The 13,242-nt window shown below is 57.6% G+C and overlaps 1 protein-coding gene across 2 annotated transcripts in view; it reads left to right on the forward strand.

Annotated features, from left to right (window-relative positions):
• The first annotated feature begins 2,120 nt into the window (after positions 1-2,120).
• NIN (ninein) overlaps positions 2,121-13,242 on the forward strand; it is a 59,759-nt gene continuing 48,637 nt past the window's right edge. For both annotated transcript variants that reach the window (XM_058828689.1, XM_058828699.1), the window contains exons 1-2: positions 2,121-2,221; positions 7,663-7,866. In XM_058828689.1, coding sequence (XP_058684672.1) covers positions 7,684-7,866 — 183 coding nt within the window. In that variant the 5' untranslated portion in view covers positions 2,121-2,221; positions 7,663-7,683. The remainder of the gene's footprint in view (positions 2,222-7,662; positions 7,867-13,242) is intronic.

Genomic DNA, 13,242 nt, shown 5'->3' on the forward strand with positions numbered 1-13,242 from the left:
GCGATGAGGAGGAGGAGGAGGAGGAGGGGGATAAAGGTCCTGGCACTCGCCGGGCTCGCAACAAAACAAAGCACCAGATGGTTCCAACTTCAGCATAATACACGGAGAAAAAGTGTTTGAAGCGGGGATGGAAAAGCAAATGTGGAAAGAGAGGGAGAAAAGAAAGAAAGAAAAACCCTCAGCAAGTGTCAGAGCAGAAGAAAGCGGCGGAGAAAAATGGCAAATGTTAAAAAACCGAGACAAAAAAAAGCCCTTGGCCGGCACAAAGCCACGGCTGCTGACATCTGTCCGGCAAAACCTCTCACCAAGGGCTCCTTTGGAGTCACCTTGCCTTGCTCCTGTCACCGTGGGGACACTGCCACATCCACGTGCTGGGGACACCGTGCCAGGCGTGCCAGCTGCTGTGCAGCACAACTACCCCTAAATATTTTATTTTATTTAAATATTTGATTACAATATTTTGTTACGGTACTTTGGAAGCTCTTCACGCCGTTACCTTCACGTGTCCCAGATGTCCTCGTGTGGTGACAAAGCCATCCTGGCTCTGCTGGGGGATCTCGTGGGGTTTTAAGCCTGGTTTATGATCTGAGCCAGGTTTATGCAACCCCCTGTGTGAGGCTTTTGTGTTCAAGGAAATTTCTTGAACTCGCAGAGCAGATCCACCTTGAAAAAGGGAAGAAGGCTAAAAAGTCGTCTCGAGCCAGGCATTTTCACCAAAAAAACCCCAAATAAACCCAACAAAACAAGCTCATGCTGGAGAGGAACCCTTTATAGCCAGCAGAGAATCCAAAAGCTTTGGGGACCGCTGAATTCCTGAGGTTGGATCTGAGCAGGAGCCTGGCTCCAGCTTTCAATCGGGAATTCCGAGCTTTAAATGAGGTTTGGAATTCTGCTGCTGCTGCCTGCGGCTTGTGTTCCCCTGCCGGGTGGCTCCAGGGACAAACGGGGGGTCCCTGGTTTTGTGAGCCCCCCAAAGAGAGATTGGCACGGGTGGGACAGTGGGTGAAGGAAGGGCTGTCCTGTGTCACGGTGACACAAGGAGATGTTGTCCCCCCAGGGATGGCAGGGTCACCAGGGTGGGGGACAGCCATGTGTCGCTGTGGAACAGCTCAGGTGACGTGGGGTTGTTTTTTTGGGGACAATGAGGAGCTGCAGGGCCGTGTCCCCTGGGGTGCAGGACAGAGCGGAGCCACGGCGATGCCACCTTGGTGGGGACAGGACAGCAAGGACTCAGAGCGGGGTCCACGTGGCTTGTGGGACGATAAGGAGCAAGGTGGTGTCACCCTTGGGGACAGGACACTGGGGAGCCGGGGTGATGCCACCCTGGGGTGCAGAATGATGGGAACTGCGGTGATGTCACCCTAGGGACGGGACAGCTGGGAGCTGGGTGATGCCACCTTGGGGCGTGCGATGACAGGAGCTGTGATGATGCCGTTTGGAGGGGTGGGACATTGAAGAGCAGGGTGATGCCACTCTGAGGTGTGGGGCACTGAGGGACAGGACACTGGAGAGCTGTGATGATGCCGTTTGGAGGGATGGGACATTGAAGAGCAGGGTGATGCCACTCTGAGGTGTGGGGCACTGGGGGACAGGACACTGGAGAGCTGTGCCGATGCCACCCGGGGGTGCAGAGCAGTAGGGAGATGAGATGATGTCCCCTGGGGTACGGGATGGTGGGAACCGAGCTGATGCCACCCGGGGGGATCAGGACATCGGGGGACCGAGGGTAACACCGTCCTGAGGAGCGGGACAACGTGAAGCTGAGGTGATGCCGTGACAGCGGGTGCAGACCAGCGGGGACACATCGGTGCCCCAGGGCTGCGGGACATCCCGGCAGAGCCCCGCCGTGTACCGGGGGGGCGTTCCCGGGTGGTGCCGCACAAAGACCGCCGGTCCCCCCGCCCCGGGGCCGCCCCCGAGCCTCGGCCCAATAAACGCGGCCGCATTTGAACGCGGCGCCTCCCCCGAGCCCGCAACGCTCCGAGCGCCCCGAGCCCCGCCGCGCCCGCGGGCACCGGCAGCCGGTGAGCCCGGGGGGAAGGAAGGGGAAGGGGAAGGGGTTCCAGCGAGCCCTGGGTGCGGGGGGGAGCGCGGTTCGGGCCGGTCCCTCCTCCGCGGGCGGTGCCGGGGCTCTGCCCGCCCCTTCCCGTCCCTTCCCGGCGGGGCCGGCCGCGTGTGCGGGCGCCGGGACGGGCCGGAGGGGAAGGGGCGCAGCGGAGAGGTGGGTGCCCGGGGAAGGGGCTCTGCAGGGCGGGGGGGATGCTGGAGGGAAAGGGGAGCCGCTGGAGGGATGGGGATGGCAGCCAGAGGGTGCGGTGGTGATTTCGGGGGTGTCCGTGAGTGGGTGCCAAAGCCACCGAGGTCGCCTCGGCGCTGCTGGCGGTGGTCCCGCAGGGTGACGCTCGCCCCATCCCTGCGTGTGTCCCTGTTCCCGGAGAGATGCTCCGAACGCTGGCAGCGGCGGGGTCCGGACCGCTCTCCCCGGCTGAGCCCTGGGAGCAGCCGGCTGTGGCTGGAGGAATTAATAACAGCAGTTGTTTTGTCATGGGCAAAGCTCTCGCTGTCACCAGGGTGGCAGACAGCATCTGCTGTCTGCTCACCCACCCTGGGCCCGTCTCCTCTGGAGCATCCCTGCAGGGATGGAGCCTGTGAGCCAGGAAAGCCAAAATCCGCAGCCGAGGAGGTTCGGGAGCTGGGATTTTGGGGGATGGATGGGTGAGAATTTGGGTGGATCCCGCTCATTTCCCTCCTGTGCTCCCCAAAACGGAGCTGGGGGAAGGCGCTGGATGCGATATCGCCGTGATTCAGCAGAGCCCGGCTTTACCGGAGCCCTGAGCTCCCCGGGAATTACCGAATCCCACATTTCCCCGGATAAATTACCGGCTCGCTTTGTTTACTTCAGAAATAATCAGCTTTGTGCTTCCACCTTGGGCTTTATCGCACCCGGGGCTCCCCGAGTTACTGCAGAGCGACTCCAGCCCGATTTGCAAAATCAAACCAGATGGGCGCTTTGTTTTTCCCTTACCGAGGGAAGGCTGGCGGTGAAAAGCCCCATTACAATGCAAATACCGGCCTGGCGTGAATATTCAAACCATTGCGTTGCTTTTGATGCTCTTTACATAAATTTATAGAGCTTTTATAGGCCGTGGCTGCTTTGCTAATCTGGAGCGGAGCTTGGTTAAGAGAATCGCTGCTCTCTGCCAACTTTGGAGGGTCTGGGGGTGTTTTTGGGGTGCAGGGGGAGAGGTTTAAAGGGAAAATGATGAGTGTGGGTCAGTGGGGAGGAGGAACAGCCAGATGTGAGGCTGACTCTGCTGGTGACCCTTGAAGAGCTGTGCGTGCTGTCAAGTGATTTAATGACATTTTTTTACTGACATTTAGGTGCTTCATTGTCCTGCTGGGTTTTGTTGTTCCCTTTCCCTTTGGTTTCTCGGGGTGAGCCTTTGTGGGATGGGGTGGAAATTGCCCCGACATGGTTGTGGGGATTTTGGGGTGGACACAGGGATGGGGCACCGAGCTCTTTGGTGTGAGTGACAAGAGGCAGGGAATGGCTGGAGCTGTGTTTGGGGGGTTTTAGGTTGGATTTTAGGAAAGGTTCTTCCCCCAGAGCACTGCCCAGGGAATGGTGACATTCCTGAGGCTGCCGGAGCTCCAGGAGGGTTTGGGCAGCTCTGCCAGGGATGCCCAGGCTGGGATTGTTGGGGGGTCTGTGCAGGGCCTGGAGCTGCCCTGGATGATCCCTGTGGATCCCTTCCAGCTCAGGGAATTCTGTGATTCAGCAGAGCTGCAGCTGTGATGGATGAGATGGTTCATTAGGGGAAGGAGATAATGAGTGTGAGACAACCTCAGCTCTGGCTTTCCAGCAAGGGCTCTGCAGGCTGCTTTTGGTGGCATCTCACACAAACCCCAGCGTTACAAACCGGGCTCCTGGTGGGTTTTGGCAGCTGTTTTCACATCACCCCGACTGTCACAAGAGCAGTGGGAAGGGAAAGTTGCTTTGAGGTGCCCGAGTGTGGCTTTGCTCTCCAGAGCGGTGACATCCCATGGAGTAGGTGCTTGTGTTTTGGAAGTGGCCACAGGATGCTGCCCTGCTGGGTAATTACTGCTAATTACCAGGCCCTCATTTGAGTGGAGGTAATTAAGAGTAGCAGCGAAAACAACATTTTCCTCGCTGTCCCTTGGAGCTGATGACTTTCATGGAGGGCAGGTTGGGATAAGGGCAAGGTGACCATGGGGGCATCCGGGCACAGCATCCCCAAAATCTCCCTCTTGGGCAGCAGAAAATGTGATTTTGTGTTGATCTAATGGAAAATGTCCCTGCCCACAGCTTGGCATGAAGTGGCCTTTAAGGTCCCTTCAAGTAATTCTGGGATTCTATAATTCCTACTGCTTACAAACACCACCCCCCAAAATAAACAAAAACAAAGTAATTGTGCTAATTGTGGTGTTTTTCCTTGCTGATGCCATTGATTGACCAGATAATCTGTGTCTTCATCAGCTCTAGGCTGAAGTTGATATCGATTCCTGCCACTTAATATGCGAAGCAGTAATTACTGTTTAAGCCTATATTGTTTGAGTTAAATTTAGCTGAGAATTTAGTCCTATCAGGCCCCTGCATTGTGTGCTGTGAAGGTTATCTGGCTCTCAGGAGGGGGTGGATTTAAAGGCAGGAAAGAAATGCCGGTGAAAACTTCCTCTTCTCATCATCCCAGAGCTCTTTACTTCCCCGGGCTGGTAATAAGGAGAACAGAAATCAAGAATAATGTGGTGCTGACTCTCCTAAATGTGCATTTTCAGCTCTGTCTGCTCGAGCTGGTCCTTCTGGGGGACTTGAAACACCACAGAAGGCCGGCAATAAATCTGAACAAAGTGATGCCCTGTGCAGGGACCAGCCCCTCTCCTCCTTATGGGGACCATGGAGCCCCCTCTCAGCTGCTGCCCCCCTGGCCCTATTATCCCAGCCACCCTCCTGCATCTCAGCTGCTGGCCCATCTGGAGCAGAGATGAAAGGCTGGCCTTTAATTCGGGCTTTGTGTGCCTCTGCCGTGTCCCCCCCTTCCCCGGCACGGCTGCTGGAGGTGGCTCTGATGCTGCTGACCTCATTATTTTGACTGCTGCCAGCTCACCAGCTCCTCAGGTAGGAGGCTCGGGTGGGATTTTTTTTCCCCCCCTTTCCGTGGAAGTGCTGCTGAATAATTCAGTCAGGAGGAGGCATCTTGGGTCACCTTGCTGAGCCGGCTGCGTGCCGGAGCCGCCTGCCTAAGATGGAGGTTGTGCAGGATTGCGGGATGGCCGGGCTGCTGGCAGCTCCCTGACTCCAGGTAGGCAACCAGCCTCAAATCCCAGCTCATTCCTGCTGGGAATCCCTTCCCCAAGCTCTGCAGGGCTGCTTGTGTCCCCCTGAGCTCTGTCCCTGTGGGGGATGCGTGAGGCTGCCACCCAAAAACTCACCTGGGCTGTAGGGCAGGTGTGGAGCACGCACCTGATGCTCTTTTCCTTCTAGGAATTGTGTTTTTCCTGCTGGTTCTGTGGGGTCTCTGATGCTGGGCTTGCCCAGGGTGGGTTTTTGGGCTCCAGCAGCAGGGATGCTCGGGGATAAATTGGGAGGTGGCACCCAGCTCTCTGCACTAACTGGGGAAACTGGTTCTGGCGGTGTAGCTGTAAGGTCAGGTGCTGGAGACAGCTCTGGGGGGGCAGGAGGTGGCTGACCCCGAAGATAAGAGGTTCAGAAATGCTTGGGAAGCTCTGTGGGTCGGAGTCATCTTTGCTGGAGGCTTGGCTGTGGGTTTTGGGGCTGCTGGAATGTGCAGGGAGGGCTCCCCAACACCAGGATCCAGCCAGTGTGGAGCCCTGGGGGTGCAGGTGGGAAATGGGAACAAGTTTCTTGTCTTCCTCCTGCTCACAGGCACCTGAGTTTTTGGGTGCTGCCTCCTCCTCTGTGCCCCAGGTCAAAAGTGTCTGTGTCCTCCCTCCTCCCCACAGCGCTTGGGCGCCAGAAATCAGCTCAAGAGGGATTTGGAGGGAGGAAAAATGGGACAGGGAGGGTGTGAGGCTCAGGTGGAGGAGTTTTGTCCTCTCCCTGGAGTGCTCACAGCCATCCTCGTTCTCCTTGCAGTGCAGCAGGAAGGACAGCCTGGCTGGGCTGTCCCTGTCCCACGGGCTCTGCCTGGCACCAGCCCTGCATCCCTCAGCAGATGTGGGATCCAGAGGATGCTGTGCCTTGGCATCTGCTCCTGCAGCCCCTGGAATCAAGGACACGGCTGCTGCAGTGCCTGCCCTGGAGATTTCCTGGCAGGGAGGTGGAATTGGGCTGCAACTGGAGCAGCTCTGCTTGTGCTGGGGTGTCCAGGAGCGCTGCTGGTGACACAGGGAGCCACAAGAACCCTGTGAGGAGCAGAGGGGGCTGCTCCATGGCAGGGCTGGCTGGGGAGGGGTTTGGGAAATTGGGAAAACACAACCTGCAGCAGTGACAAAAGCAGAATTCCCGTGGCTGGCGGGTGTGGGGTGATGGCTGAGGCTGGCCAGGCAGCCCTGGATGCCCAGTTGGGTCCTTGGAACACCAGGTCCCTGCAGTGCCTGTTGTCACCAAGGACGGTGACAGTGCCTGTGGTGCCCCAGGGTGGTGGCACTGGGTGACACTGCTGCCACCCAAAGCCACCCAAAGCCCTGGGCCAGGCTGGACAAACGGATCCAGCCAAATCCTTCATTTCAGACAGGAAATTTCCCTCTCCTCCCCTGCCAGAGCAGCTCCTGGGGCTGTGATCCTCTGTTAGCAGTGGATGAGAGGGGTGAAAACTTGACTTGGAGGGGAAGATGAAGACCTGAGGCAGATTTGGGCTGGGTTTTGTGTGCCAGGTGCAGGACACCAGATAGATTTTGGCTGTCCCCACGCTGGGTTTGCTGCCTGTCAAACCCTTCTCTGCCTTCAGCCAGGGCTTGTCCTGAAATCCCTGATGGGGGAGCAGTGCAGGCAGTGCTGGGCTTCATCTGGGGGGTTTTTTCCCCAGCCTGAAGCGTTCCATGATCCCAGCTTTGGCACAGGGGGTGTGTTGTGCTCATGGGGGGGGTGGGCAGGGTGGCTGGCCAGGGATCTCCTGCCCTCCCCTCCTCAGGCACAGCCCCATGCTTGGCTCCCTGCAGCTGCTGGCTTGTTTATCCTCTCAGCAAAGCATCACCTGCATCACCTGGGGATCAGGGGAGCCCAGGGGAGCAATTTTCCCCTGCAGCACCTGAGCTGCTCCGGCTGAGCGGAACCAGCTGCTCCCAGAGGTGGCTCGTGGGGCCGTGGCTCGTGGGGCCGTGGCTCGTGGGGCCGTGGCTCGTGGGGCCGTGGCCGTGGCTCGTGGGGCCGTGGCTCGTGGGGCCGGGGCCGTGGCTCGTGGGGCCGTGGCTCGTGGGGCCGTGGCTCGTGGGGCCGTGGCCGTGGCTCGTGGGGCTGGCTCAGCCACCTGGGCTGTGTCTCCCCAGGCTTTGGCTCTGCAGAGCTCTTGCTGCTCCCTGACTTCTTCATCCCAGTGGGATGGGAGAGGCTGGAGCGGTGCTGGAGCTCTTCATGTGACCCCAAACAGCCCCGTGGGCAGCTCCTGTGCCGCCCCTTGGGGTTTTTGGGGTTTTTCACTGTCCAGTGGCACCGATGCTCACCTGGGCCGTCTCTCCCCGCAGGTGAGCGTGGCAGGCTATGGGATGGATGAAGCTGAGCAGGACCAGTATGAAGCTCGTCTCAAGGAGCTCTTTGACAGCTTTGACAGCACAGGCACGGGGTCCCTGGGGCAGGAGGAGCTCACTGACCTCTGCCACATGCTGCACCTGGAGGAGGTGGCCCCGGCACTGCAGCAGACCCTCCTCCAAGGAAACCTCCTAGGCAGGGTAAGGATCTGGGGAGATGGGGCTGGGGAAGCAGTACCTGCATGGGATGGTCTCAGGAAGAGGCTGATGTCTTTTGTATTATAAAATTATAAATTTGATGTAATTTGTGTATTTCCAACATTGCTGAGGCTCTGGCGCCGCAGGACTCGGGGAGGGTTTGGTTTGTTCAGCAGGGTGGGCACAGGGAGACTTCCAAGAGCAGAATTGGTGATAACAGGGAAGGGAACTGCTCTGTCTGTGGTTTGAAACTCAGGAATCAGCACTTTAGGCTGAGCCTTGTGCTCCCAGTGCTTTCCCAGTGTCCAGGTCCTGGCTGTCCTTGTGCTGGCATTGGGCTGAGGCTGTGCCCGTGCCCCCAGCAGCAGTTCCTGGGTCACCTCCCCAGACCAGCTCACCAGGTGCTTGCACAAACTCTGAGCCTCTTGAGACGGGGCAAGGACCTAAATCCAGGGCTTGAGCCTGTGATTTACGCTGGCTTAAGCTGTGGTTAGACCGGCGGGGCCGTGTGCGGTCCCACACGTTTTCTAAGGTGGAGAACATTGTCCCACTCAGGCATTCTCTGTCTGAGCCACCTTTGGCCACGTTTCCTGGTGTTGGTGGCTTCCCAAAGCTGTTTTTCAGTGGTGTTTGTACCTTTTTGGAGTGAAATGCCAGGGCAGTGAGCAGAAGCTGCTTGCCCTTGGGGGGATCTCCCCGTTCAGGGATGTCCTTGTGTTCTGCATTACATCTTTCCCAGCACGCCGTGCTCACAGTGCATTAGATCCTTCCCTGGAAATCACCCTGAAATCCCATCACTGCTCATTAAAATCAGGAAAATGTGGAACAGGGCAGCCAGGGCTTTCAACAGACACGCAGCCATCCCGACTCCAATTTCCGATCAAACTGCGGTTTTCACAACCAGAATAATTCCTTTAATGAACAAAGGAATTTTTCCTTTTTCCTCCTCTTCCTCTCCTGCCCTGGGGCTGTAGCTCTTCTGCTGAGGGTGAGTGGAGCTGGAGCAGGGATGGATCCAGGCAGAGGTTGTTGACCTTTAGAGTTGCAGTGTGGCATTTTCTGGAGCATCAGAGACTTTCTGTGCTGCTCTGTCATCCTGAGCATCCAGCACTTGGGTGCTGTTATCAAAGAATCCCAGAATGGGTTGGGTTGGAAGGAGCTTAAAGATGATCCAGTTCCACCCCCTGCCATGGCAGGGACACCTCTCACTGTCCCAGGCTGCTCCAAGCCTCATCCAACCTTGGACTCTTACAGGGGCAGCCACAGCTTCTCTGGGCACCCTGTGCCAGGGCCTCCCCACCCTCCCAGCCAAAAATTCCTTCTCAATATTGAATATAAATCTGTTTTCCTTCAGCTTAAAGCCATTTCCTCTTGTCCTATCACCTGGCCTTGGCACCTGTGGGATGGTGGCATGGAGAGAGGCAGATGTGGCTGTCACAGCTGGTGGGGGCACCAAAACCCCCCTGTGAAAGCATCCCAGTGCCAGGTCACCCTCACCCCAGCAGGGCACATCCCATTTGATTTCATTCCCCTCTTTATCTCTGGGGATGCTTCTCCCTTCCAGCCTGCCACACGAGCCTCAGGACAATCTTTGTGTCCTTTCTCTGCTCCCATCTCCCCAGTTCCTGAATTAAAGTCTCTCAGATCCTTGGGGCTCCCCAGGATCTGATCAGGGGGAGAGGAGCAGCAAACATGAGCTCAGCCTCGCTGCACCTGCCAGCCCCTGGCTGCAGATGGTCCCAGCCTTTGTTTGCCTGCACTTCCAGGGGCTGGGATTTATGGCAGGGCACCGGGGAGGGGGGCACAGGGGGAAGGTTTTGTCTGCTCAGGGGACACTCGGTGGGGCCACGTGCTTGCCTTTGTGCTGTGCTCTGGGATCAGGGAATTGTGCAATGATTTGGCTTGGAAAGGGACTTTAAATATCACCTTATTCCAACCCCTTGGGCAGGGACTGGGAGCTGAGCTGGCATCCAGAGAGGGGCTGGAGGTGCTGCCTCCCCTGTGAGGGTTTGGGGATTGATGGGGTGTGGGGATGTGAATCCTGCCCTGACTCCTGGCAGAGCCAAACCCCTTTGGAGCTGTTTTTCCTCACACCTTGTCAGGTGATGCTCGCTGCAGTTCCTGGGATTCCTCAGGAAGGGTTTCCCCTCACCCTCGATGGCAGGAATGAGGGGATGGGTGTGTCTGTCTGTCTGTCCTCTCTGTGCCCTTTAATTAGCAGCAAACTGGAGGTGTTTTGGGGACAGCGCTCAGGGGCCTGGGGGTCAGCCCTGGCACTCGGTCCCTGTCCCTGGAAATGTCCCAGGCCAGGCTGGACAGGGCTTGGAGCAGCCTGGGACAGTGGGAGGTGTCCCTGCCATGGCAGGGGATGAGATAAGCTTTAAGGTCCTTTCCAACCCAAATCCTTCTGGGATTCTGTGGGCGCTGCAGGGCCTGTCCTTGGCACTGTCCTTGAGCAGGGATGGGGAGCTCAGGTTTCACCTGCACCGCTGCATTCACAGCCTGCAGCAAGGACACCCTGCCTGGGCTCTCAGTCCCTTCCAAGCCAGGTTCCTTCAGAACCCCCATCCCCTGTGCCCTTCCAAGCCAGGTTCCTGCAGAACCCCCTCCCCTGTGCCCTTCCAAGCCAGGTTCCTGCAGAACCCATCCCCCTGTGCCCTTCCAAGCCAGGTTCCTTCAGAACCCCCATCCCCTGTGCCCTTCCAAGCCAGGTTCCTGCAGAACCCATCCCCTGTGCCCTTCCAAGCCAGGTTCCTTCAGAACCCATCCCCTGTGCAGTGATGCTGCTCCCCTGATGCTCTGTGGGGTTTGCCCCACGTGGAGGAATGGGGTGAGGCTGCCCTGGGCTGCTGTTCCTGCAAGATTGGCTTGTTAGGAGATGAGGGAAAGGCTGGAGCTGTGCCAGGAGAGGTTTAGGTTGGATTTCCTTCCTCAGAAGGTGCTGGCACTGCCCAGGCTCCCCAGGGAATGGTGGCACAGGAGGGTTTGGGTAGCTCTGCCAGGGATGCCCAGGTTGGGATTGTTGGGGTGTCTGTGCAGGGCCTGGAGCTGCCCTGGATGATCCCTGTGGATCAGGAAATCATTCCATGACTCCACATCTCCCCCAGCAGCCATTTCCCTCCTCACCCTCCTGCCTGGAAGGAGTTTCCAAGCGGGGACGGAGCTTTGGGAACGGGGTTGTGCTGCAGATCCAGGGCAGGAGCCGCTGCTGCCGGGCCTGTCCTGGCTGTGCCAAGTGCTGAGCATGGCAGGGACCCAGCAGGGAGCAGCAGGTACCTTGGCACAGGCACACAGCTCTTTCCAGTGCTCATCTGGCACAGCTTCAGAGGGAACAGGCTGGGAAGAGGCGTCGGGATTTCTCGGAGGAGCCGGAGTTGCTCGGCAGCCGCTCGGTCCCCGATTGCCGTGGGGAGGCTGGGCTGGCCTGGCTGAGCCTCTCTTTGCTGCTCTGTTTGTCTTGTTTGCCTCTGATTTATTTGTGCTGGGAAAGCTCTCCTGACTGGGAGTGGGGCTGGCTGTGCAGTGCTGGTCTGGCTGGGGGTTTGTAGGGATGTGTGCGGTGTCCCTGAGCCTGGGGACATTGTGCATCACCTCCCAAACCCCCACTGCCTGCTTGGGATCAGCCCCAGACTGCTGAGAGACCCCCATGAGCAGACACACACATGAGAAATACCAACACAGAATTGTAGAATCAGAGTGGTTTGGGTTGGAAGGGACCTTAAAGCCCATTTCCTTCTGCCACGGGCACCTCCCACTATCCCAGGATGCTCCCAGCCCGTCCAGCCTGGCCTTGGACACTTGCAGGGATGGGGAGCCCTGTGCTAGAGCCTCCCCACCTTTGCAGGAGGATTTCTGCAGCGTTTGTGGCTTTGCTGTCCCATGGCTGCCTTGCCTGGCTTGTGCTCAGCTCTGATTTTATCAGTGCTGTTCCTGGAACCCTCTGAGCGCTCTCTGTGTGCAGCCACGCCACATCCAAGGTCAGACGTGTGCCACAGACTGGTTTTGCTGCTGTTAGGAAAACCTCTGGCCCTTGTTGAGGAAACATCTCCCCCCTCTGCCAGCTGGGACTCCACCTCCAGAGTGAGGAGGGCATTGGGGAACCCCCTGTGCCTGTCCAGGTGCTGCTGGTTTGCATTTGAGATCCTGCTGTGCAGCACAGGAGCATGGCCCCATCCTGCACATCCCCATCCTGCTCACCTTCCCCATCCTGCTCACCTTCCCCATCCTGCTCACCTTCCCCATCCTGCTCACCTTCCCCATCCTGCTCACCTTCCCCATCCTGCTCACCTTCCCCATCCTGCTCACCTTCCCCATCCTGCTCACCTTCCCCATCCTGCTCACCTTCCCCATCCTGCTCACCTTCCCCATCCTGCTCACCTTCCCCATCCTGCTCACCTTCCCCATCCTGCTCACCTTCCCCATCCTGCTCACCTTCCCCATCCTGCTCACCTTCCCCATCCTGCTCACCTTCCCCATCCTGCTCACCTTCCCCATCCTGCTCACCTTCCCCATCCTGCTCACCTTCCCCATCCTGCTCACCTTCCCCATCCTGCTCACCTTCCCCATCCTGCTCATCCCCAGCCAACCTCACCTTCCCCAACCAACCTCACCTTCCCCAACCAACCTCACCTTCCCCAACCAACCTCACCTTCCCCAGCCCTTCCTCCTCCTCACTAGCCCAGCCAGGACTGATGGGGCTCGTTCTGGTGGTGTCAGAGGTGCTGCACACCTGCCCAGATGCTTTGGCTTTATTTAATTCCCTGTGTTTGCATGAGGGATGCAAAGTGGATCTTGTTTTCTTGGTCCCATCCAAACCCAGCCCCAGCAGGAACTGAGGATGTCCAAGGGACAGAACCAAGGGATTGGCTCTGGCTGTTGTCACAGTTGAGTTCCTCAGAGCACCCCGTGGGGAGGGAACCTGTAATTTGAGCACCCTCATCTTTTATTCATCCTCATTTAGTCTAAATGTCAAGTTGGTTTTTTTATTTTAATCGTGGAAATTCGCCCATCTCTGTAAACTGTCCTTTTTGAAGTACACCAGTGTCTAGAAATGGCTGGCAGCAATTAGCATTCAGATGAAGGCATTCCTGATGAGCTTCTCTGCTGAACATATTTTTTAATTGTCTTTAAGAAATGTGTTGAAAATTGTTTAAAGCCTCAGGGGTGATCAGCACGAGGTGCTCCCCTGTCCCTCCGTGCCTCACCTGTGTCCCCTCCCTACCAGAGAGCTTGTTGGTATTTTTTTGAGCTTTCTTGACACCCAAAACCAGGCTGGAGAACTTCCAGACCTGAACTTTGCTGCTTGTGCCTCCCCCAGCAGCGTGAAAATCCCTCTGAGTGCAGCTCTGCCTTCACCCACAGCAGCCTGGCTGGGCTCCT

This window comes from Poecile atricapillus, chromosome 1, assembly GCF_030490865.1.
Source record: "Poecile atricapillus isolate bPoeAtr1 chromosome 1, bPoeAtr1.hap1, whole genome shotgun sequence".
NCBI classification, from domain to species: Eukaryota; Metazoa; Chordata; class Aves; order Passeriformes; family Paridae; genus Poecile; species Poecile atricapillus.